General features: G+C 49.5%; 5 protein-coding genes across 5 annotated transcripts; 1 reads left to right on the top strand and 4 right to left on the bottom strand.

Moving 5' to 3' along the window:
- Positions 1 to 1,364: 1,364 nt before the first annotated feature.
- UCRPA7_7350 (putative rna drb0094 family protein) lies at positions 1,365 to 2,522 on the bottom strand (the record flags this gene model as incomplete). The annotated part of the gene is made up of 1 exon (XM_007919882.1): positions 1,365 to 2,522. One exon carries the CDS (start codon positions 2,520 to 2,522, stop codon positions 1,365 to 1,367), a length of 1,158 nt encoding a protein of 385 aa, XP_007918073.1.
- A 6,051-nt stretch (positions 2,523 to 8,573) lies between these two features.
- UCRPA7_7349 (putative conidiospore surface protein) lies at positions 8,574 to 9,393 on the top strand (the record flags this gene model as incomplete). Its single annotated transcript, XM_007919881.1, has 2 exons — positions 8,574 to 8,707; positions 8,838 to 9,393. The coding sequence occupies 2 exons, from the start codon at positions 8,574 to 8,576 to the stop codon at positions 9,391 to 9,393; spliced, it is 690 nt and encodes a 229-aa protein (XP_007918072.1).
- A 487-nt stretch (positions 9,394 to 9,880) lies between these two features.
- On the bottom strand, positions 9,881 to 12,448 carry UCRPA7_7348 (putative alcohol zinc-containing protein; the record flags this gene model as incomplete). Its single annotated transcript, XM_007919880.1, has 6 exons — positions 9,881 to 10,350; positions 10,408 to 10,857; positions 10,911 to 11,045; positions 11,587 to 11,639; positions 11,711 to 12,243; positions 12,305 to 12,448. The coding sequence occupies 6 exons, from the start codon at positions 12,446 to 12,448 to the stop codon at positions 9,881 to 9,883; spliced, it is 1,785 nt and encodes a 594-aa protein (XP_007918071.1).
- A 664-nt stretch (positions 12,449 to 13,112) lies between these two features.
- Positions 13,113 to 15,098, bottom strand: UCRPA7_7347 (putative gmc oxidoreductase protein; the record flags this gene model as incomplete). Its single annotated transcript, XM_007919879.1, has 4 exons — positions 13,113 to 13,775; positions 13,890 to 13,951; positions 14,011 to 14,853; positions 15,089 to 15,098. 4 exons carry the CDS (start codon positions 15,096 to 15,098, stop codon positions 13,113 to 13,115), a joined length of 1,578 nt encoding a protein of 525 aa, XP_007918070.1.
- Positions 15,099 to 17,696: 2,598 nt separating this feature from the next.
- Positions 17,697 to 19,783, bottom strand: UCRPA7_7346 (putative alpha-amylase protein; the record flags this gene model as incomplete). Its single annotated transcript, XM_007919878.1, has 7 exons — positions 17,697 to 17,761; positions 18,071 to 18,123; positions 18,359 to 18,687; positions 18,808 to 18,831; positions 18,880 to 19,228; positions 19,303 to 19,519; positions 19,762 to 19,783. 7 exons carry the CDS (start codon positions 19,781 to 19,783, stop codon positions 17,697 to 17,699), a joined length of 1,059 nt encoding a protein of 352 aa, XP_007918069.1.
- Between the last annotated feature and the right edge of the window lie 5,662 nt (positions 19,784 to 25,445).

Below are 25,445 nucleotides of genomic sequence, written 5' to 3'. Positions count from 1 at the left end.
CTTCGTGCGACCATATAACTTTTTAGGGTCCATGTCAGGGTTATTGATCTCCTCGAGGCTAGCGAATTGGACATCTGACGGCGCGAATTTGTGCATTTCGCTTGCCTCGAACACAACTCTGGGTGCTGGTGTGCCGTGTTGCTTGCTCGTCTTGCGCAGAAGTGGCCAGAGCTGATTGCAAACGTAGAAATGGCCCAGAAAGTTGACGCCGAAGTGTCTGTCGATTCCATCTGCATCTACATCGTACTGATTTGTATTGATCCCAGCCGACAGCACAAGGAAATCCAGTCTTGGAAGTGACTCTCGCAGCTTACTAAACACATCTCTCACTTGCGCGAGGTTCCCCAGATCGCATTCTTCCCAAGCAACTTCGGCGCCAGGAGACTCTTCTTTGATCGCCTTTAGGGCATCTAGTCCTTGTTCTTCCTTCCGATTGATCATGATGACTTTGCACCCAGCGCTGGCCAAGGCCCGGCTTATCTCGAAGCCAATCCCGAAGGCGCCCCCCGTTACCACGGCTACACGGCCATTGAGATACTCTGGGTGTTGAGGTATAGGCCCAACGCCGGTGGTCTTTTGCAAGATGGACTGCATCTACGGCGTAGGTCCGGCTCGCTATGGTTGTAGGTTGATCAAAGAAGAAGAATTGTCGCTGTAGTTATCGTCTAGTGGTTTTATGGACTTGCGCCGATACCAGGCTCGATAGTTTCGCGCAACCAAGGTGTAATCGCTGCAGGATATAAACTTTGAAAATAAGGCATGATCAGCGTAGAAGGACGTCATGGTGAACGAAGCAGTGACTAACATTTTATCATATTAGAGTATCAAACATATCAGGATCAGGGAGGGTCGTGATAATATGACATCAGTCTGTCGTACAACGCCTCAGCGGTTGTCCAATTGCCTATCGAACCCCTGGTCAATCACCCGTGGTTGTCCCGCCTGGAGGAACCGCGCCTGGCGGTTCTGTCAGCTTAGTTTACCACACCGCTTTCAAGGCGCGGATGTTCTACAGGCGCCGTTGTTTTGAATTTAATTGCAGCGCTCTTGAGAAAAAAAAAAAAATGTAAAAGGAGCCTGAATGAGTGAACATTTCATGTAAAGTTAGAGAGAACGTGCCTCCCACACTTGTGTACCGAACTTTAAGCCGTGGCCGGAGTGGCCAAATTTGAATCACGCAAGAACAGCCCCTTGTCGATCTAATCACCTGTCGTAGACGCCGATTGTCTCAGCCTCTTGCCTGAGATGCAATGGCTCATCGCAAACAAATACTTCCATCTCTAGTGAAAGATGACCCTACGCAGTACACGTTCTCTCAATTGCGGATCAATCCTTTAAGCCCGGCAGATTTCTTGAGCCAGCGCCTACTCGCCGTATTCCAGAAGCCAAGAGTTTGCAATGACCTTGAATGCGGCCGTACTACTCTTCGTCTTGAATACCAGACCCTCTCGCATCTTTCCTAACATCCCAGTGCCTTCGGCCTTCTCCAAAAGCTCGGCCAAGCTAGTTGCAAACTCTCCAAGTTTGCAGTGCGCAATGATCGGTACGTGAGGAAGGCTTAGCTTTCGACATAGTGCTTCAACCTCACTGGTCGAACGGTGCCTTTGTTTATCGATATCGAAGATGTCAAAGATGAGAAATCGGTGCTCTCCTGGGCCGAATCCGATGCTGTTTCTCTTGATAGTATGTCCAACGAGCTCGCCCTGAACTGCCACGTTTCCACCGATCTTACTAATCTTGTCTAACAAGGAGGCTTGCTTTGCCGTCTGCCAGTAGAGATCCTCCTCGCGCTCGGCAATATCGTATTTCTGGTTGGCGATGCCGACCCGATGGGTGGCTGTCTCTTGTTTCGACTCTGGAGAAAGCTGAGGGAGGGCACGGCACCACACCGAGTTCTTATTGACGCAATATACCGTCATCGATAACCCATCTAGCTTCTCTGTAATCTGGTAATCAATTTGAAGACCACGGTGATCGAACAGTCGTGGAAGATTTTGAGCTCGTGGCGCGCCAGGTCGCGGAAAGAATGCGGGTGCTTTGCCGAGAACAATTTCGTTGGTGTCTTCGAGTACTTCCCACTTCTTCACGCCCAAATCGCTTTCGAATGACATCTCCCTCAGTATTCTGAATGCTTCTGCAAGGTCGTGGCTTCGTTGCTTCTCGATAAGAACCGCTTCGATGTTGTTGAACGCCTCGATGGGGAAGATGAGACCTTGCGACAGCTCGCCATAGGTGACCTCTGACCGGACGTGATATCCCTTTTGGCCGTCGAACTCGATAAACCAGGGAGAGTATTCCCACATCCGGGGGTCGCTTGACGGGATGAAGCTGTCGACTTCAAAGTAGACGACTATCTGGCCGATCGTGTATTCCTCCTTCTGAGCGACCACTGTCCAACTATGATCCACCGTTACCAAGTCGGCTCGACTTCGCTTGATGGTGCGGACTCCAGTCACTTTGCGGACTGTGACCAACCTCCTTTGGAAGGTTCGATCATGGGGCTTGGCGGGAAGCGATGACATTATGAGGAGGTGAGAAAGGCTTGTGTGCGACGGCGCAAATGGTTGCGCAAGTCCTTGGAATAGCTTAAGGGTAGGAGAGAGGAAGGCTCCAGCAGGGAAATGGAGTCATGAACTTTTAGTGCTATTGAAGAGGTGCTCAAAGTCGAAATCTCGAAAGCTGCCTAAGGCGAACCGCTTAGAAATTTTCTCAACATTCACCACTGGTGAGACAGTCTTCAACAATAGAAGAGAATGTTTGATCCTACATGGGACTGGACAGAAACTAGACCATGACATTTTCCAGTTTTTAAAAGCTTTCAGCTAGGCAGCATGCCACCATCTAATTTCATCCCTTTGTGGGCTCCAAAGAGACTTTCTTGTATTAAAAACACTGCCAGAGTCAACAGAATAAAGCTACGTTCTTTCGATTACTGTTATTATCTGCCGACTGTTAATGCATTTTCTTAGTTCTCTATGTCAGAAGCGCAAAAGTCGCACTGCTTGGCCACAGCCTTTTATTTCCACAGGATCATTATAGGTAGTCAAAGATAAGAGACATCGATAAGCTGATGTCTGACACGAATGATAGTAGATAGCTAACATCAAACTTGCATTTCCCTTCTATATAGTCCGTCATAGTGGTCCCAAGGCGGTCAATTTTGTGGATGGCGTCAGCTGATGATCTCAGCATTGCACGTTCTAAATGACTGATGGGTCCGGCTCTAAGTATAAATTGTAGCACACTCTTTCAGATTATCCCCTAGCTTTCGTCGTGGTCATTGTCACTAGCTCTAGGTCCAGTTTGGACCATATCTTTTCACTTGTCCTTATTCCAGTTATTATAGTCGCACCCCATTCCCTCAATTTCGACAAACGGTCAACCATCACAACAAAGCAACAAGACTCAACATGTCTTTAAAGCGCAAACAACTGCTTGAAAGTGCATATTTATTCCTTGAAAATCATGACAAGTTTACTCCTGAGTCAGTGATTGCCGACCGAACCAGTTCATGCACGCACACGCTCCTACCGTCATCAATACCAGTGGGACCCAGGAATAACTCAGAATATTCAGCGTTCATTGCCGATATGAAACAAGTGATGCATAATTTTAAACTTCATATAGTCCCAGGGACTGAGCCGGTGGTGGATGAAGTCACGCGGCGGGTAACTTTGCAACTCACCTCACACTCGGAGACAAACATTGGACTGTACGCAAATGAGTACATATGGATCCTCAAGTTCAGCGAAGATGGAAAACAAATCGAAAAGATAGTGGAGTTTGCAGACAGTGCATACACTCTCAATATGCTACCGAAACTGTTGGATGAACTCGGAAAGAATGCCACTATTGGCGCCGTCTAATTAAGCGTTTTCCTTTTAGTTAGGGCAGTTCCTTGTGTCGGAGCAAACTGTCACCTAGAATGCATGTGCCGTGGTCGAGAATTCTGGCTCATGATTGGCTGAATTTACTGGTGGGTCGCTTACTCTCCAGCCAATCAGAGCCCCGCATTGAGCCTTGAAAAGGTACCATCAAGACATTCTGGTGTACCTGACTCTTCGTATAGAGTATATAGATCATGATAAATATACCAAACTGCCTCTTCTCCTGAGCCTCTGCCTATTCCTTTTCTTCTTTCTTTGCCCCTCACTTTTATCGTATTTTAGCCAATGACAAATATGCCGTACCTACGAGTTCTGATAGCTCTCGAGGGGCGAGTGGTGCTGCTTCCCGCCTTGGTGTGCCATCTAGCCCCCTTTTCTCAAATATCTATTGTCTCTCTTTACTGTAACATCCTTACCGAGCAAGAGAAGGTCAAAAGATTTGGCATATGAAAGAGGATATAGCAAACCTGCACATCTGCATCATGAGGAGGATAAGACGATAGTAAGATGCTAGCTACGATAGATCAGTCTTGGTTACTTAAGTAGAGAAAAATCAAAGATAGACTCAATAGCCATCTGAAGAGATGGGCCCAAATTCGTCAAAGAAGCGAACAGGTTATGCAACAAATGGCTGGAGGATAGTGTACCAGTAATTTACTTAAATGAGTCTGGCGAGGCTTGCGACCAATGACTGGTTGTACCCTACGGCTTCGATTCCCCTTCGTCTGCTGACTTGCCTGAACCACAGCATGTGAGTCCGTGCCTTCTCAACTCCTCGAACCTGGCGTTCGTCTTAGCAATTTCCTCCTCTGTCGGCTTCCTAGGAATATTTTCCGCATCAGGGTGGAACATTTTCCAATGCGAAACGTTGCGGCCGTCGGCGGTGAGAAATCTCTCATGCATCGGTAGACCATCGTAGTATTCTCTGATCTGGGCCGGGTTGAGGCCAACTGCATCGAGAATATTCCGTTCTGCATCAAAGATTCGAAGCACACCGTCCCAGCCTAACATAGTTATGCACTTTCCGTTTGGATCGTCCTTCATCGATTTCCTAATGTCGCGGAGAGACATGTTGTCAACTGGAAGTTGTTGGTTTGCAACAGCTTGGTGTATGGTGGGGTTCTACAGTTGGTCAATTGAATGGTTAGCATACTGAGAAAATGAAGAAAAAAGAAACACAGTTCGAAGAGTTCGAGGAGCACTTGCAGGCAGCGTATCCGGCATATTGCTCGCGAGTTCATACAAGCGATGACGGCGTGACTTAAAGATCTCGAGCTAGAGTGATAGCAGAATGTGCTTGGATTTCAGGTAGGAACCGAAGATGCGGGCAGTGCAGTGCGCAGATGAGAGCAAAAGACGAAGGATGGACCGTCGAAAGGTCGTAATGAGCGGGGTAGATGCTTTCGGTTCGATAAAGACGAACGAAGGAAGAGAACCTTGGAATGTTGGTTGGCAGCGTGCAGAATGAAATAGGAAAAACCCTTGGAAGCCAGTCAGGACAGACAAGGTCTGGCCGGCAGGCAGGCAGGCAGGCAGGCAGGCAGGCTGCCAACCAACATGTAGTTTATTCTACACGCTGATAACTAACGAGCAGTTTATTTTATATACTGCTAACTGATATATAGTTTATTTTATATATTACTAATTAATATTTTAAGATTCTCTTTTTTTATTTATCTTTTATAAATCAAAAGTATTTAAGTATCTTACTTATTATAATCTTTTAATAGTCTATTCTTTATTCTTTACTTTTATTTTTACTAGAATAATTAGTACAAGAATAGAATAAATCATAAATATTATTAACGTTATATTATAAAAGCAACATATAATTCTAAGATTAGTTTCTCAAAGTAGTAAATCAACAATAGAAACTCTTACTTGAAGCCAGATTTATCCATCTGCCTGCCTACCTGCCTACGTATAGAATAAACTATATGTCGGTTGGCAGCGTGCAGAATGAACTGATGTCGCTCCTATAGCGCAATGATACCTATAATTCATACTATTCTTGCACCAATCATTCTGGTGGAGATGACGAGGTTGTTATCCGCTGTTAGACGGACATGCTCAAGGTAACTTCGATAAGCAGACCGATGAACCAACATTGTATCTTCAGGGGTTAATGAGCATGAGGCGTGCCTGTTGGTGTATGATGAACGGATATCAACGATGAAGCCCCGATGGGTACTTCCGAACAGGACCATGAATTGGATCTATATAAGTAAATAGAGCAGCTTTCTTCCCACTCGCTGAATGACAACTCAATGCTCACAATTTCTTCGTCATCTTGCCGAAGATAACAACATCGTCTCGCCTAACATGCAAGCCAACCTCTTCAAAACCTTCGCCATGGCTGCCGTGGTCTTGACTGTGCAGTCCGCCCTAGTAGAGATTGCTCGGGGCGACGTCGAGATCAACGTAGCTTAGACCAACGGTACTCAGATCAACGGTACTCAGGCCAACGGGTTTCGCACCGTTAAATTGGTACGTACTCTGCCCTCACATAATGCTTCCTATCGCTTCCCCTCCAAAGACTAACACTACCGATCCGTCTTCTCAGGGCCCAGATCAGATCTGCGTCAAAAAGAACAAAAGGGACCGTGGTCGTTTCAGCGCAAAACCAAGGGAGGGAGATATTTTCAAGCGGGCTTGCAGGGATTATACAAACTGCTGGCTCGATGACCAGTGCAAGAATATTGGATGTAGTGAATGCGTTCTTTACTTTGACATGTGTGGCAACGAGTGGCAGGCTTGCTATTAGCGGATGGCCGAAGGATACTTCACTATGGAGGAGGGCAAGCATGATGGACGATGGGTATGGCAATCTTGGAAACAATAACTAACCTCAAACCCATCAAAACAACTTTGGCCAGAGCTAGAGATCTGTTGTTCCTGCATTACTCAAACGTCAGCTTGGCTTTCATGTGTTACAACAATCATGATGGTCAACGTAGATGCCCCCGGCCGCACAACCTGAGCTCAAGGTTCGCAGGTTGTTACTCTCCACGACTTAACAAGATCTCTTCTCAGGAGAGTGCTTGTAGGAGTTTAATCCAGTTCCGTCCCAGGGGATCTTGGAAGGACTCACAGAATTTGCGCTACTGGTCCTCTGCGGTGACAAGATTGACGAACTCGTTCAGCAGCTGCCTCCATGATGATCGGTTAACCCTACACCATCTTGTGTTGAATCCAATGACAGCCTTAGACACGAGTAAGCAGCTGTCAAAAAGATTAAAATATTCTCAACGAACAGATGCGAGCGTGCGACTTTATAAGCCAGGCTTGCGGCCTCCATAACCGCGACTGTTGGCGCTGCTCAAGCGAAGCTGTTAACACCGAGAGATACATATACCCAGCCAGAAATGTACTTATCGAGGTGGTTTGGACTGCTGAAAATTGAACCCTCCTGCCTGCCAAAAGAAGCAGTCCAACCCCACAGCACATGCTCTCTGTTTGGAATGTCATGAGCTGTCCTGCTCCATTGTTAGGCTTTGATTTAAGCCAGAACTTGGTTGACATTTGACCTATCTGCGGTGAATTTCATTGGAGAAGATCAAATCATTTCACAGCAATACAGCGGCTGCAATGTACCATGCCACCAGTCGGTTGTCGCCTGTTGTTCCTGTGATTGTGACACAAGGGGCAGCAAGAGCATCGACAAGAGGATCATCGGACAGCCTCCAGAGGTAGAAATGCACGTTATATGGTCTGAATAACTGAAATGGATGTCCTATCACTACGGATTGCAAACCACTCAGAATGGTTCAGCAATCAACGATGTGCGTCTAAATAGTGATCCTTGGCTACAGATACCTCCTCTCCGGCTCGGCCGAATAGATGACAGCTAGCCAGCTGGTGGATGTACATTCGGCAACACTTTGCTGTCTCACGTGTCACTTGGTGAATACCTTATTGTCGGCTCACGCAAATATTTTACACGAGGGATAAAGGATTCAATAGAACCTACAGTTTCTAGCGTGATGTCAAGATTAAATGATGATTGACCGCTAATTGAGGCGCTACTTGTGTGTTGGTGCCCGTTCAAGCCGCTGTTAGTTTGGACGAAGCAGGGCGCTAGATCTCGTTCAGACATGTCAGCAGCTAGCTCAACCAGCGCTAGACCAATAATCCTACATCTACATGTCGATCGTGGGGACGGACTGGGGATATCGTCCCTGAACTTCGATTCAGCTGCCACGAGGAGTGCCAGCCATACCAAGATGGGTTTGACAGCTGGGAAACTAATGATTGTAGATGCTGAGCTCGCCGATCAGGGCAGCAAAAAGGCAATGTCGTTCCGGTAGGTCCAGCGAAGACCAACAAGTTGAGCACTGGTATCGACTAAATGCATATATAGCTACGAGATGAACCTATGTGTTACTCCCTTGAGCCATGTCTTGTTGACTGGAGACTCGCAGTACTCTTTGCCTCATCAGACCGATTATTGACCATGGCCGTTCAAAGAAAACTGGTCAGCGCCTTCTGGGCTTCGCTTGCTGCAAGCAGTGCTGCACATGCTCATGCTATCGACATTCAGGGCCGTAATCTTCAAGTTCGTCACGATGAGTGCAAGCCTACAACGACCAAGACAGAATACTGTACAGTCACCGAGAAGGAAATCGTTACTATCAAGGAGTACTACACCGTGACTCAAACAGAGCCATGCACAACATCCGATGCAACATGGAGTCTAAGTTACTCCGAGGCACCATGCCCGACAACCAGCTCGGAGTTCACCCTGACATCTTCAGAGTCGATTCCAAGTTCGAGCCCGACTGTCAGCCTGACACCGAGTTCAAGCCTACCTTCCATAACAAGTGAGGAGCCTACGTCGACCTCGATATCCAGTACCAGCTCCTCGTCTGTGTCTACGCCAACGAGTTGCCCAGTGCCACCTTCTTGCGACAACCTCGGGTTCAACTGGGCATACTACAACAACTCGGCCAGGAATGAAGACACAACATATTCCACCTTCCACCCAGACTCATACAAGGATGTCCAGCCAATATACGTCAGTACAACAAACTACGTGGGCGGCTTGTACCAAAGCATCGCCGGTGAGCCGTACCCTATCTACGATTCAACCGTAGATTTCAGAATGGACTTCTTCGCTCTCAACCACCACACCTACCTCTATGCATGTGACGAGGGCACATACCGCATCGACATCCCGTACTCCAACGACGCCGTCTACCTTTGGATTGGAGCCAAGGCGTACGCCGGATGGACCGATGAGAACGCAGATGCCAAGGCCCGCTATGATCAGCCCGATCACATTGCAGGCTCTGCTACCTTCGAATTCACCATTCCTGCTGGCACTTACGTGCCACTGCGCTTCTTCTATGGCCAGGCGCAGTACGGCGGCGGCTTCTACTTCAACGTTACGGCCCCGTCTGGTCAGGTTCTCGTCAGCAACGAGGCGACCTCGAGCCCGTACGTTGTTCGGAACTCGTGCGATGGTGTCATTGCACCTCCGTACCCGCCATTTGGTAGCGAAATCTAAGACCAGGGAAGTTGAGGATTTTTGCCATTCATAGATCAGACATGAGGTGAACGACCCAGGGTTGGCGTAATTCAGGGATGGTGTTGGGGGAACAGCTGGAGCATCAGAGCTGTAGTAGGAACAGCGTGAGGCCGAATAGAGCCGGGTTCGAATTTAAGCAGCTCTTTTAATTAAATGAATCTTGATCCGGTATCGCCGAGTAATGTCCAAATCCCATGAAGTACTAGGTGCAGCAGCTGAGACTCCACTCCTGCTCTTTGGTGTTCTTAGTGCTTGACCGCGTCAAGTGCTGTGCTTTGAAGCTAGTGCACTCGACGGTGGTCTGATGTACCGTAGGCCGAAGACTGTTATGCCTAAATGCATTTAACCATGTTGTGCTGACGGGACTCTTGGAACATGCGCAGGTCGATCCTTTTACAAGAGCCCCTGTGCTTGTTATGCTTGTTTTACGGAGGTCTACGTGGTGAGCGTTCTTGTCCGCTTCTCACTACTTAACTTTGATAACAACCTTTCCAAAATGCGATCCACTATACAAATATTTCATTGCCTCCTTGCTCTGCTCGAAAGAAAAGACCTTATCAACGACAGGTTTTATCTGGTGCTTGGTGTAGAAGTCGACCATCTCTTCAAATCTGTCCTTCGGGCCGTTTAGGATCCCCTTCAGAGTCACAGTCCGCCTCAGGCAGAGGACATTCACATTCGTCCGGTCCTCGGGATCGTCTATCTTGCCAGAGACATAGCCGATGCAGTTGATGAGTCCGCCATAGGCTATGGCATCGAAAGACTGGCGGATCGTCTTGGCACCTCCGTTTTCGAAGATGATGTCTGCGCCCTCATCGTGTGTCACTTTCATGACCTCGTCCGCCCATGCGGGCGTTGTTCGGTAGTTGATACCGTGATCAGCCCCTAGCGCTTTCGCCCTTTCTAGCTTTTCGTCCGACGAGGATGTGATGATTGCTGAGAACAGTCAGCATGATGGCGGATCGGAGTGAAACGACTCGTAGAAGCACGTACCTGTTGCACCGCTTGCCTTTGCAATCTGCAGTCCCGCGATGCTCACTCCTCCAGTGCCCTGTATGAGGATCACCTCGCCCTGGCCACCCGGCTGACCCATCGGCCGCATGCCGTTGATGGCCATCCAGGCCGTAACGCCCGCGATCGGGAGACAGCTGGCCTCTTCGTCCGTGAGATAGTCCGGGACCTTGACCAGTGCCTGACTTGGCAGCACGGCGTGAGTCTGCAGAACGCCGTCCAGAGGGAGACCTAATCCTTGAGTCTGGTGATGTGGCTTGACCTGTCCGGTAAAGTGCGTAAGATTGAAAATAGCCATGACCCGGTCGCCCACCTTCCACTTGGAGCCCTCGCCCACGGCTGTTACGATGCCACACATATCGGAGCACGGGACGACTGGGTCAGGTGAGCCTGTGGCGATGGCTTTATGGTGGTTGTAGAGACCCATTGCAACTGCGTCGAAATTAGCAACAACATCAAAGCCATTCGATACAGTCGCCATGTACCTTCGGTATCACGGTAGTTAAGAGACACTGTCTGTATCTCGATGAGGACCTCATCTTTGCCGGCCGTTGGCATCGGCGCCGACGTCATGAACAGCTTATCGAGCCCATCTTGTAGCGTCTGCCACCGCTTGACTTCTGGATCTGACATTATGACAAGACTTATGGCGAGACAAGGCAGGCGATACTTTGAGGCATAAGAGAAAGAACAATTCAAAAATGAGCTCGTAGAGTTCGTAGAAAGGCGCCGCGATAAGGACATCATCGGCAACTAAGTGGTCGGCACCGGGTGCACCGACGGCGGGGCCAAACTTCCCGAACCGAGTGGATGAGCGGATCGGAAGTGGCCGTAGAAGATCTCGAAGCCAAGCACTGATAAGAAAGAATGTCTTAAGAGTTCGATGATCTAGGACATGGGCACAATATGCACAAGGTGCACAAGGGAAACGAGGTTCTACGCTTAACGTAATTGGCAATCCCACAGGCCAATATTTGGTATCCTACATGACAAAATGAAACGAGATATCGCAAGGCGTTCGTCTGACAGAGCACCTTACATCAGGCGTCTTCGCAAACCCCGATATTCCTATCCACTAAGGCACCAGATCAAACGCGAAAGAGGATGCATCTTCACTCTAGTCGCTATCGCTGCTGCTTGAGCTCGAGCTCGAGCTGCCACTGCCCCTCCTCTTGTGATGCTTCTCCTTCTTGTGACCCTTGTACTTCTTGTGCCTGCAGCGTAGATGTCAGTCAGCTGTGGCCCAGACAGATGTAGACGCATCGCAACGAGGGGGAATACTCACTTCTTCTCAAACTTGTTCTCCAGCATGTTGGCACCGATCGCGCCCGCAATGGCACCCCCCACGGTGCCAAGAGCCCCTCCTCCTGCAGCGTGCGCCGCCCAGCCTGCGGCCCCACCACCGAGCAGCGTCGCACCGAGGCCGCGCTCGTCCTGCTGCGCACCGCCGGGCCCGGGGGGATACTGGCCGGCGTTGTAGCCCTGCGGCGGCTGCGGCGAGTGGCCGCCGTGGGGCGGGTAGCCGCCGCCGGGTTGGCCGTGTCCGCCGTATTGCTGCTGGGGCGGGTAGGGCGAGCTGCCGCGGTTGTCATGGGGCGGCTGGCCGTACGGCTGTCCGTAGCCCTGATGTGGAGGAGGAGGAGGGGAGCCGTATCCGTGCTGCGGCGGCGGCTGTCCATAGCCTTGAGGAGGTGGAGGAGAGCCGTACTGCTGCTGAGGGGGCGGGCTTCCGTAGTAGCCGCCTTGCTGTTGGGGAGGAGGAGCGTTGTAGCCGGGGCCTTGGTTGTAGGGCGAATGCGACTGGGGAGGATATCCGCCCTGCGGTTAGGATCAACATCAGCTGTGGTCATCGAGTCTGGAAGCAGAGCTGAGTGCGTACCTGAGAGGGATATGCTCCGGGAGGCGGGCCCTGTCCCTGGCCCTGTCCCTGATAGCCTTGCTGCTGGCCATACTGCTGTCCGTAGCCTTGCTGTTGCTGCTGATAGCCTCCGCCGGCGCCTGCGTAGTAGTCGTTTGCCGACATGATTGCGATTGATTGCTGTCAGATGGCGACTGACGATGAATCGGGTCGGGGGTGGATGTTGGATGGTCAAAAGGACGGAAACAAAAGCGGAAGGAGCGAGGTGAGGTCGTGACAAAGCTGAATGGGCCTATTTATTGAGCTTTCGTGAAAGGGCGGCGGTTATGTTATACGAAAGGAACGAAAGGATTCCCCTCAGCAAGCGCCCGCCCGCCATTAGCAGACGATGCACGCCATTTCATCCCCGTCCATCTTGCTCGTAGTAGTGAATGAATTGCCCGCCAACCCCGCCGCTTGTTGGCGCTACTCTGATGGCTGTGTGTGAGGGCTCCCTCAGCTCTCCCAGTCTTCAGTGGAGGAGGCCCAATTTCGTCAGAGCTGTGGCGCAGTAATGGCGCGGGGCAAACGGCCCGTTATTAACGTTGGGTAACGTTATCACACTGAAGTTTCAGGAGCCGTTAACCTTAACTTTAGCCAACAATTCCTTCTTCCCAAGCCACAGTCTGGAGGCCGCCTCCTTGATGAAGCTAATCCATGTTGAGGTCTCTTTCACAATCCATCAATCTCGCTCGTGCATGTGTGGTCTTTTCGCTGTATACTATGTGAACTAGGTACTACACGAGTTGCTTCTTGCCCGTCATATGTGTTGCTAAGCTTCAAAGATCGACTACGCCGCATTCAAGATGTCCTCAGCAATCTTCTCTGCCAACGCGTAAACGGCGGATTGCGGATGGCCTGGGATGGAGAAGGGGAACACACTTGCATCGCACACCCTCAGTCCTTCGACGCCAAACACGCGGCCTTTGCTATCCACCACACCGTCCTCATCCCCAGACTTCCCCATGGCGCACGTGCCGCACCCGTGCCATATCGTACTGGCTTGCTGCCGGATGTAGTCGCGCATCTGCTCGTCCGTCTGGACCGCTTCTCCGGGGAAGAACTCCGGTCCAGCCTTGATGGCATCCGCCGGCGCTGATGTCCAGATATCGTTTCGGAGCCGCTTCAGCGCCGTCAGGGCAATCTCAAGGTCGGCCGGATCGCTCAGCCAGTTCGGGAATATGACTGGCGAGTCCAGGGCGCTCGGGCTTTGGATGGTGACATTTCCCCTGGAGAAGACGATCGGAAGAAACGCAGCTGTCGTTCCAATGGTTGTCAGGTTGTTGCCGACAAAGGAACCCACAATGTAAGCTATTTCAGGCCAGTCGATAGGGTAAGCCGCCAGTTTCGACTGCGTCTCGTTCGTCAAGTTGAAGCGGTAGCTTTCTGGGATGCGTTCAAACGCGATATACCCAGCGGCTGAGCTGTACGGCCCTGCTGCATCGTCCAGGTACTGTTTCAAAAGATCTGGCTGCAAGTCCGGATTTGCCGTCAAGGTCTGCCCTGACGGTGTTGAGACAGGATATGAGGCGAACAGTTGAATTGGGTCATGTAAGTTCTGACCTACCCCAGACAACTCAGATACCGAGGGTATTGAGAGGCTGGAGAGGGTAGATGCTGGCCCGATACCTACAAAATTTAGTGAGTGCAACGATAATCTCTAATGGGTAGAGCCAAGTGGCACCTACCGGATACCATCAACAACTGCGGCGAATGGAACACGCCTGCCGACACGATGACTTCCTTGTTCGCAGAGATTGTATATCCTAATCCTTGGGTATCGACTTGCACTCCGACAGCCTTGGGCGGGCTTGACTGATCAAAGAGAATCTTTGTGGCCTGAGCCAACGTGTACACGATGAGATCCGTCTCCTCAATGGCTTCGCGCAAGAAGCTGCTCTCGCTTGAACTGCGCACCGCTTTTTTCGGCTCGATCGTGCTCGGCACCCATGCGCCGTTACCTGCCAACTTGCCGCTCTCGAAGCCTACTGGGCTGACTGGCAGGTCGGCCCCTTCCCCGACCGCCTTTGCCAGCCAAGTCAAAGTTGGATCCACCCAGTTGTTCCATGATACCTGCAGGGGGCCGCCATCAGAGCTGAATGCTGCTGGATCATACGCCACGGTGACGTTGGTGTTGTTGCGCTTAACGACATCAGGTGGTGTAAGATGTACTGATCGCCTGAAATACGGGAGCATATTCTCAAACGTGTAGCTCTCATCATCGACCGCGTCAGCCCACCGCCCGTACGAGCCCGTCGTGCCCCGAAGATAGCTCATGGTATTGATTGCACTCGATCCACCAAGTGTCTTGCCCTGGGCATAGTGAATCCGTCTTCCCGCAGCATTCGGGCTCGGCTCTGTGACAAGTCCCCAGTCCATCAGCGGCTGCGGCGTGAACGTTTCCGAGGGGTCAATGAAGGCAATGCCCGTCAGAGAGAGCAGGGGAACCACGCTGTTGTTGCCATTGGTAGTCTCGTAGAACGAGCCCGCTTCGATGACTGCTACGGAGTAATGAGGAGCAAGACGAGCTGCTAAAGTGAGCCCAGCAGTGCCCCCTCCTATGATGACATAGTCATATGAAGCATTGACTCCTGGGTATCCAAATGCACTTGAGAATAGCCGATGTTGACTCCTCTGCCCTGAAGATCCGGCATATGTTGAGGCCAAGAGAAGCGTTACAAGTCCCAACCCACTGAGGAGCTTCATTTTCATGAACCAGGATTCAGTGTCTACACGAGTTGCCTCTAACGAGAACGTAGGAATTACCAAAGATCATGTCGATTGTACCAGATGTGTGATTTTAAATGTGACCTAAACCTATCACCCAAGCATAGTGAGTCTGCCGCCGGGGGCAGGCAGTTGTGCGGGGAATTTACAGGGCTGGCCCAACTATTGACGGGCCGTCCCTGGCAGGCCCAGCCCCATACTCTGGTTCACCATCTTGCCGATGTTACATAGGCCTGCATTAGGGCAGCGCATGGGCAAATATTGCGTCAGCAGAACCATTGTATAGCGAGTAAGCCGCGCTGTAGTCCGAGATCATCTTGGAGACCGAGGGCTAAGATTGACTTTAGACGCCCAAAGGAAAGCATCACGTAAGAGAACAGAGGCAATATCGCAAAGTCTAGATGTTAACCCATCTTCTAACCCGGCTGCTTGAGCATAGAAGGAATGAATGCGATAATGTCTTTTGTTTATCGGATATCACAACTAAGATGACATTTCCTAATACTTGTCCAATTTAGCAATTTGAAACAGTGGCACTACTTCGTGACAGCCCTTGTTGACATTTCGCATGCTCAACGCAATATACTTGATCTAGGAAAGCAAGATTACTCTGGTAACTCATTGAGGATTCTCTCCTCTCAAGATAAAGTTCAAGTAACTGTTGAAAGCAAAAGACAGGAATGTCTTCAGGGATCTCCGTTAGAAATCCGAAGAGTTAAGGCAGGCAGGGGCTTTGCTCTTCCTATCTGAAACTCATATAGCACAACTTAGCTCTACTTACAGCTCAATTGAGACAAGGCGACTAGCCAAAGACTTATAGGCATATCTTAAACGATCGTTTGGCCAAAATGAGTAAGAAATTCGTGAACCTGGGCTATACCAAGCTCGGTTTCGGCCGAGTGTCTGAGCTGCGGAAGCATTTGCAGTCACCTCTACTAGCTCTGCACTTGGATTCAATCAACTCAGGAAATTGAAACTCGTCTTTACCGCTGGGAAAAGAGTACACAGACGGAAAGCTGTCGATAGCCGACACTCATAAATCCATGCATGTATGTGTGTAGTGAGTCTTGCACCTAATGCGGCTTTGCATTTACTAAGATTGTGGGTCCACCGTTATCTCAACTTCTGCGCACCTAGAAAAGACAAGCTCGGCGATACTTCACGCGTTTAGCATATCAAAGCCACCTTCTTCAGCTCATGGGAATGACGAGTCGCAATAATTTTCATGAGGCTGAGAATGGTGCTGAGCCAGCCGAAGTCCATCTCGCACGCCAAGCACCTAATAAGAAACCCATCAACGCTCTCCTAGCGTTACTCCTCCTCGTCAACCTAGCAGCAAGTCTATATCAACTTCCTCTAAATAGGCTAGTCGAGAGACGCCTCTGCCGTGAGTATTACGAAGAACACCAGCCCTCGGCAAGGAATCCCGATGGCAATATTCCAGAAGAGTTATGTAAGCTCAATGGTATCCAGCAAGATCTTGGATGGATTCAAGGAGCAATGGAGACCGCCTGGATTGTCGGCGGTAAGTGATGTTTTTTGTGCGACAACTAGCCCCAACTAATATGGCCCAGATTTCATCATGACAATACCACTTAGCTTCGTTGCTGAGAGGTATGGAAGGCGGGCAATCCTACTACTCAACCTTATCCCCCGAGTGTTCATGATCTCATGGGCGGTGATGGTAGGGTACTTTGAACATGCCTTACCAACAAGATCAATCTTGCTTGGTCCTTCCTTATCATTCCTTGGTGGCGATTGTGTCTTCAACTCTATTACGTATAGCCTCGCTGCAAGTTTGACGGACGACTTTGTTGTCAGAGCATCATACTTTGGATATATGAGCTCGATATCGTACGTCGTGGCACTGCTCGGACCCGCCTTGGCTTCGGCCACAATGAGCTGTCTCCTATGGCTGCCATTCTGGCTTGGTATTTGCCTTCTCCTTTGCGCCATACCGGCTATATCGATGCTTCCAAACCACACCGTTTCATCAACAGAACTATTTAGCGATAATGACGACGCTCAATCACACCCACTTCTTTCCTCACCGTTATTAAAAGCCCAAGACTCCGACCAGTCATGGTTTCGATCGGTTGTCAACCGTTTCAAAAGCTTGCAAAATATTCTGGCCAGCCATCCTCGAAACTTTACCTTGATGCTGATTACCTTCTTCCTGGCTTCCCTCGCGAGTTCCGACACGAAACTGCTCGTGCAGTACATCTCAAAGCGATATAATTGGACGTTTGCCTCGGCGGGCTACTTGATCTCTGGCAAAGCAGTCGTCAACTTTGTTCTTCTCACTGTCGTCATACCGAGGATCTTGCGCTCAGGGTCGAGCTCTTCTACTCAGTCTACAGACAAAGTCAACGTCCGCTACGCCAATATCTGTCTGGCTATTTCTGTCGCAGGGGCTCTCGCTATTGCTGTAGCTGCTACAGTGTGGTTACTTGTCCCGTCACTGTTTATCTACGCCCTAGGGTCGGCACTGCCAATATTCACACTCTCCTTGCTCAAGTCGCCGTATATCTGTCCATCGAACGAGAGCCGTGGTGCCGGCCATGACGAGCCCGAGACCCACATATTCTCGATTGTCATGCTCGTCAAAACACTTGGCTCTCTCCTCGGTGCGCCACTGATGGCAACTTTATGGGTTCGTGGCATTGGGCTCGGTGGCGTTGCTCTGGGATTGCCTTATTTCATCAGCGCTGCCTGTTACACGGGGGCAATCATTGTCTTCTCAGGAATCAATATCGACGTGTGATCCGCGCTGGGGGTATTTCAAGCTTGAACGTTGAAAGTAAGGTGGGCGCTTATCACTCTGCTTCATCCACATCACGATAGATTTATACTTGTTTGTCATTGAGTCGAGATTCCGGCATGTACCATAGCGCTTAAGTGATAGTCCTACATTACGTATTACCCCTATATTGGGCCGATATATCGCTCATCTTGAAGTGTCAGCAGACTTCAACCATTGCGGTGAGCTGCGAGATGGAATAAAGGCATCTGCTGCCGTACTCATAGATCTCCTCCCTTCGCGTCGTGGCTTGATGTCGTATATATCGACATCGCTATCAAAATAACAAAGTCAGCAAATACGAGAAGTGTGAGGTTGTTGGAGATGGTGCTTACAAGTCAAATCTGTCCATGAATTGCCTGCCCTCTGCTGCACTATTCACCCATACGGCTGTACTACGAGGTCCGACTGGGAACAGTCCCCATCCATTCTCGTCTATGATAATCTCACCCCAGCAGCAATGAAGGATGTCGGTCCATCGCTCGCCAGCATGTCTTGTTCCCACGTACATCCGCTTGCTAGCGAAGGTCCATCCGCTGGTGAGGACAACGGCTAAGCCAGCACCCCCTGATCGTGAAGGATGGCCAGTCCTGGTGAATCCGATGCAATTGGTTTGGTCGAAGTAATCCAGCTGAGAACCATATGCGTAGAGCTTGCGAGCAAGCATGAGTTTTGGGACCAGAACCCCTCCACTGGCCAGAGAACTGAACGTCCTGCCATCGACCTCTGGTTCAATGCAGCCGTACAGGTCCCCGTAGAAAACGCATGGAAGACCCGTGTCAGCGCGGAGAAGAATGAGTGAGTACGCCATCGGAATAAAGTATGGAGCAACAGGGGTCTAAGAGAAAGTCAGTTGTAGTTTCAAGACTTTCATCATCATCATTCAGACCTCTAGCGACTGTCCTTTTTGCTGTGGACGGTTAGTCATGCATCCAAATCTTTCCTGCGCGCGACTCACTGTGTCATGATTTACAACAAAGGACTAGGATTCGTCAGCAGAAACAGCATTATTCGGCTGCGAATCACTCACAACAGTGTTCTGTGGCTTAAGAGATGCCAGTGTTCCTTCAAAGACTGTTCGGAGGTCTGGATCCTTCTGGAAGGACAGTCGCGAAAAGTTGGAACACAACTTCACGTCGAAGAGAGATATGCGGTGGTTCATATACTCGATGTACTTCGCGAGAACAACCGAGTCTTCCCGCCAATACTCGCCAACTATGAACCAATCCGGCCCAATAGTCCGGTCTATATGTTGAAGCATCTCGCGCAGGAAGCCACCAGAGTAATGCTTGATCGCGTCAAGTCGCAATCCACCCAGTTTCAACTGGGATGCCAACCACATCACCCATATTGCGATATCACGTCGGACTTCCGGGTGTCTATGATCCACATCGGCAAACATGCTAGACTTTGTGAGCTTGCACGAAGTCATGGGCTTGTGATGATAGCTTACAGGTAGTCATAGTTTCCTAACTCTTCATCAACATCATTAGCCCAAAACTTGCCCTCAAACTGCCAAACGGCCTTAGCTTTCCCTCTGTGGTCGTAGTCTGTCCCAGTGAAATGGTCTTTGTTCCATTTCATCTGACTGTAAGCACCATTACGTCCCTTGAAGTCGAATCCGGTCCACACCTCGATCTTCTCAGGTTTAGCAATGGTCTTCAAGCGGTCTATCGTATTGTCAGTGAATTGTGTATTTGACATTTTCTCTCAGCCTGCCGTACTATTTGGATCAACCTTCCTGGCCCATGCTGTTTCAGTGAAGTCGGCACCAGCTTTGTGGTTTAGCACGGTATCGAATATCAGCTTGACTCCGTGTGCATCCGCGGTGTTGGCCAAGTCAACAAGTTCGGACTTTGTCCCCCATTTGGTATGCTTAGCCCCTTTCTGATGAAACTCTCCTAAGTCATACAGGTCATATATATCGTATCCATTACTCTTAGCCCAACTGGCTTTGGTTGCTGGTGGAATCCACATGCTCGTAATCCCAAGCGTTGCAAGATCAGGGATAACCTTTTTCAATCGTAGCCAATGCTTGTGATCTGCTGGACAGTACCATTCGAACCCCTGAAACATCGTCTGGTTTTCGGGACATGTTTGATCGTCAGGGACGTTGAGCATTTTTGCTGTTGATAAAGTCTGATGTGATCTGTCCTTGACATGCTGTGACAGAACATATAAGCCGACATATTGAGTCCTTCTGAAGAGGACGTTCTCACTTTTGTCAGTTAGCTCAATTGTCACACATGCGCAGCTATCTCACCCATCGGAGCCGATATAATGGATATAAAAACGTCTCAATAAGGCAGACAACATTCGCAGTGTTCATGTTGGGAACGCGCGTCACATATCTACGAGAAACAGGCAGTTACGTAGAATGAAAGTGCACTTGGTTCTGAAATAACGTTGGGGTTCAGCAGCTGAAGAGACGCCTCATCTGACGTGAGCAACGGCACAGCACGTTGACCGCCTAGTCTAAATGCTTGCCGAACTAGCGCCCGCCCTGCCCCAAAAGACCCTGAAACTAAACATCTCCGTCGATGTTATACATAGAATAACGAACGAGCCACCTTAGACGCCGTTGCTGTACCACTTTACGCAGTGTTTTGGCTTCCGAACTATAGCCGATATATCGAGAACAAAGTCTCCTCCAAAGTCTGACATAACCGCTGAAAGTATCCCATCTTAAAATGCCGCTACAAGCCCCCCAGCTCCTGCTAGTGCCATCGCCGCTAGCAGAACTTCGCCAGGAGCAGCGGTACGCCCCGCAGCACCGGGGCTCGAGCTGGTAGTGAGTGATGTTGCGGTTGGCGAAGAAAGCGACGTAATTGACATGCCCGTCGTCGATGCTTCTGGAAAAGTGCTCGTAGATGTCGTGCCATTCGTCGTTCTGACTGTGAAGACCGGGGTCCCAGTTGGGCACACAGGAGTCAATTCCGCGCCCTCTAATGCGACATCCGGGCCGCTACAACACAGACCTTTCATCATATTGCCAGGGCAGCCCGACCACTGTGGGTTGTTTTCGACACAGTCATCGAGTGGTAATTGCCACCATGCATCACTGTCGATGCAATCGCAGTCGCCGTCCACGCAGGTGCTATTTAGGCCCATACAGCAGAAACCTTCTTGGACGTAATAGGCACCTTCGCATGGGATGGGAGGGATAACATCGTTCGCATCAGGTGTGAATATCGAGTCTTCAGCACTGGTTGTGCTGGTGCAGTAGTCGTATGGAGCTGTTCCCGTCGTCGTAGTACTGGGCGTTGTTGTGGTTTGTGCAAAAGCTGTAGCCACAAGCCAGGTAAGGACTGATAATGAGAGACGGGAGTGCATTGCTACTGGAGAGCGACAATAAAGCTGCCAGGGTAATAGATGATATCAAACAAAAGATGCAAGCTTGACAATGTGGTGTTCTATGCTCTTCGCGTCGCATTTAAATCAATTGACTTCGACGACGGAATTAGGTGGCTTATATAGCATTCCATTGTGAAGAAGCCACTGGAGCACCTCGTGTATTTTCCCGTTTTGTTCGTGAAACTCACTCTACAGCGGCGCAGCAGGGTTCCATGATGACTGCTTCTCTTGACACATTAAAGCGAGATAACCCTCCGCCAGTGATATGCGCGAAATGAGATTTTCCTTAGTTATCGCTTGTCGAAGGAGCGACAAGGTTGGCTTGGTCTCGTAGCTCAGCCCTATAGAGTAAGATCGGACTCGTGCTTCGGATCCAACCGTGTTCCTTTACTCCAGCATGGCTGAGCTGCAAGACAATGCCAGGCACCAAGAGATATGCCATACATTAGTTGCACTCGGACTAGGCAGCGCAATGGCAGGGATGGAAAGACAAAATATGCAAGGTACAATAATCATGAGATCCCAACCTGTTCTTTACCATTAGCCTCCCTGCAGGAGGCTTGCTTTCAGAGCACGCACATCGTCATTTATGCACATCATAAGACCTCAACGCATATTTTGGTATATTCTCAGAACATTATCGGATTTGTTACTCATGATTTGAGTCTGGGTACTAAAATTTGCGCATTCCCAAAGTTGATACCATCTCTTAACTCCTGTGTCATTTCAAAACTCTCAAGGTCACCGAGGAAAGCAGAGTACGCAGGTGGCGGTGCGTAGGGGAAATCGCTCTGTGGAGACATTGAATATTAGATCTTGGTAACAGATAATAAATCAACCGAGAATGATATTTACCCCAAAGACAATATGATCATGAGGGACCAAGTCGAGCAACGTCCGCAATACTTGAGGAGAGGACGACAGTGCTGTATCGTAATAGAAACTACGAAATGTGCTCAAGGCCTGATCGTGTGTCACTCCAGCTTTAAATCCTGTGATCCCAAGCTCTTCGGTCTTCTTCAGTGGAGTTAACATCCGGCTAATCAAATATGGAAGAGAGCCGCCGGCGTGACTAAGTATCACTTTCACATTAGGATACTTCTGAAGTGTGCCACTAGTCATCATGTCTACTGCCGCGCGAGTCGTTTCGTGAGGGAAGTCAATCAACGGTAGAGGCATTCGAGGGCTGACCATGTGAGTGTCGAACGGATACGTTGGGTGCACAAAGACCGTTGCTTTTCGTTTGTCTAATTCTTGCCATATTGGCTCGATATCTGCATGGCCAAGATAGCAGCGATCGTACCGTGTAAACAAAGTTACACCGTCAGCACGAATATCATCAAGTGCGTACTTGATCTCCGTGAGAGCAGCTGAAGTGTTCTTGATATCAGGAAGAGTGGCGAAAAAGCCGAAAGACTGTGGATCTTGATCTCTAAGAGACGCAGCATAGTCATTAGCCTGACGCGCAAGCACGGCTTGGCCCTCTGGATCAGGAATTATGCACGCTCCGGGGGCCGTCAATGACAACACGGCGGTTTTTACTCCTTGATGCTGCATGAGAGCTTTCGAGGCTTGAGGGGCCCATTTCGGTGTGGGCCATCCACTTGGGTCACCTAAGGTCAGTCAGTTTTGACTCCCAAAACCATTCGAGGCATTGACTTACCTCCATTCTCTTCTACCGCTAGAACAGCGTAAATTTTCCTTAGCATCCATTGCTAAGATGATGCCGGCAGTGATATGCACAAACCTTTTACATAAAAGTCTGGAACAAAGTGATGGTGGAGATCAATCTTATTCACTGGGGGCTTGGAAATCCAGCCTAAATCTTTGAAGGGGTCTTGGAAATACTTTAGCTGGGATTCCAGTTATAGGTGCGAGTTCACGAGGGCCACCAACCCATTTGCTTTTAGATATTAGCTATACTGTCGCTTTTCGAGATGTTTGCGGAGAAGGGGTCAAAATTCCTGGCGCTTGTGTTCGGATGTTAGGTTGCTTCTTGACGATAGCTTTATGGCGGTTCGGACAATCCTGTTACTCCATGGAACAATTCCAAAGTTCCGACAACGACGCGACGCCGCGACAATGGGGTAAGAGATTTAGCACCGACGGCGCTGTATTTCGTCTCAGCATCCGCTTTTTAGCTTGGAAATCGCTCCATAAGTGTCGGTGAGTCGGGGTTCCTAGCTGTCCGCATTTTACTAGGAGACCTCATTTTTACCTACGGGAAAAACGGACTCAGTATGCAATCGGTTGATTGCAATTAGGCGTGGTAGCGTTCAGTGAATGCCTCTATGCCTGGGGTATATGTGACAGTAAATTAGATGCTAGCTCTAACGAATTCAATTCTGGACCACCGAAAAGAAGCAACAAGCCTGGGCTTGGAAGCTGTCAACTTAAGGTTCAGCCATCCTCAAGACCCTAGTCCTATGCAGCTACCATAATTAGCATAGAAAGCTAAGTCTTGAGTTGGATAGCAGATTATTTACTGGCTATTACCGAGACGACATTTAGAACTCTCCTGAGAGCTCACCTCAGTCCAAAACTACCAGCGTTTTGTCACAAACTAGATGCTAAGCCGCGATTGCACCAATTGCAGTGTCGCCTCTGCTTATATAGTAAGATACGGAAGCATCAGCGGGGTCGTTCCTACCCTCGAAGATTTGTGGAGGTTAAGGACTTTATAACCTCACTGTATCAACAAGCCACTGGGAAAAGTTATTTTATCGATTGACTTACCAACTCTGCGAATCTATCACACCAACTACGCCATCTCGGTCACTCACAAGCACTTGGTTTCGAGACATGGAGATCTAGTTGACAATGGCGACTAGTTTTACGTGTGTACTGTACAGGATGATCGCCACGTTGCAAAACTTAGCGCAGACCCATCAACGGATTTACAAGGGTTGAGAGGCTTGAAACCATCACGAAAGACTCCACCAGTGGACATGCCCCCTTGAAAGGGTATAAGCAGCCGTGGTAAGCGCTGGCAAAGAAAATCTGTTGACTATCGGCATACATCTGCCGACATTCCCCGCAGTGTCTGCGAATTCTTAGCATAGCACAACAGATACTGGAGACTGGTTCGTCTCTTGTTGTCAAGTCTGTACGACCACAACTACTCGTTCTAGAAGCATGTCAGACGGTAAAGCAGCTGAAAAGACTTCCGAACCGGCCGTTGCCGGTGCGGCATCAAGTCCGACGGCAGCCCCTGCTAGCACTTCTCCGGAGGCGTCCAAACCGGCGTCTCCCACCAGCGCACTAACGAGTGAGCCGTCGACAAGCTTCCTCCCTGCCGAACACTGGCTTCACGCAGCACAAGTCCGTACAATCCAGTAGCGCAACTTGCGTATACTTATACTAAGTGCCCTTTAGGACAATCCTACCGATGAAGACGATCGCGACTCAGCCTTGGGAGACGATCGAGATAGCTCAACAGCATCTATCTCCTCGAGTATACTGCACTACAGAACAATCAATGGGAGAACGTACCACTCCGAACGAGGGAATGCGAATTATTGGTGCGACAACACATACAAGATACAGAACTGGATCGGTGGCTAATAGATTCTCGGACTATTAGGACTCCCAACGACGAAGAACATAATGAATCTATGGATATCAAGTATGCCTGTCGAGCAGCATAGCCCCCCTAGTCACTAATCCTAATAGTCACCACCTCCTTCTCCTTTCTCTTGACAACAAACTATTCTTTGCACCGCTGCAGAAAGACATAAAGGTCCACCTACAGGCGCTACTTATGCTTGAATAGCGGACTAATATTTGGATAGAAAGCTCTTGATGTCGGGACCGGAACAGGTATATGGGCTATGTAAGTACCATCAGCACAGGCTGCATGGCATCGGCTGTTGACCGCACGTAGTGATTTCGCAGATGAATTTCCAGAGACCGAAGTGATCGGAACTGACATTTCGCCTATTCAACCAAGTTGGGTTCCGCCTAACCTGAAATTGTGAGCCTATTCGCAAATTCAGCCCAAAGTGTAATGACCCCAAATACTTACCTTCCTTCAGCGAGATCGATGACTGCACCCAGTCGTGGACATTTCCTGATAACTCATTTGATTACGTCCATCTGCGGTATCTTTATGGAAGTATCGACGACTGGAATGCATTATTTAGGGAAGCCTACCGCGTCTGTAAGCCTGGTGGCTGGATTGAGAGTTATGAGGCTTCGCCAAATATGGAGAGCGATGATGGTACTGTTACTGAGACCAGCGCC

The sequence above is a fragment of the Phaeoacremonium minimum genome (assembly GCF_000392275.1).
Source record: "Phaeoacremonium minimum UCRPA7 unplaced genomic scaffold PA7_03_scaffold_518, whole genome shotgun sequence".
Lineage (NCBI taxonomy): Eukaryota > Fungi > Ascomycota > Sordariomycetes > Togniniales > Togniniaceae > Phaeoacremonium > Phaeoacremonium minimum.
The sequence above is the reverse complement of the archived record's forward strand: the minus strand, read 5'-3'. Positions and strand labels throughout refer to the sequence as shown.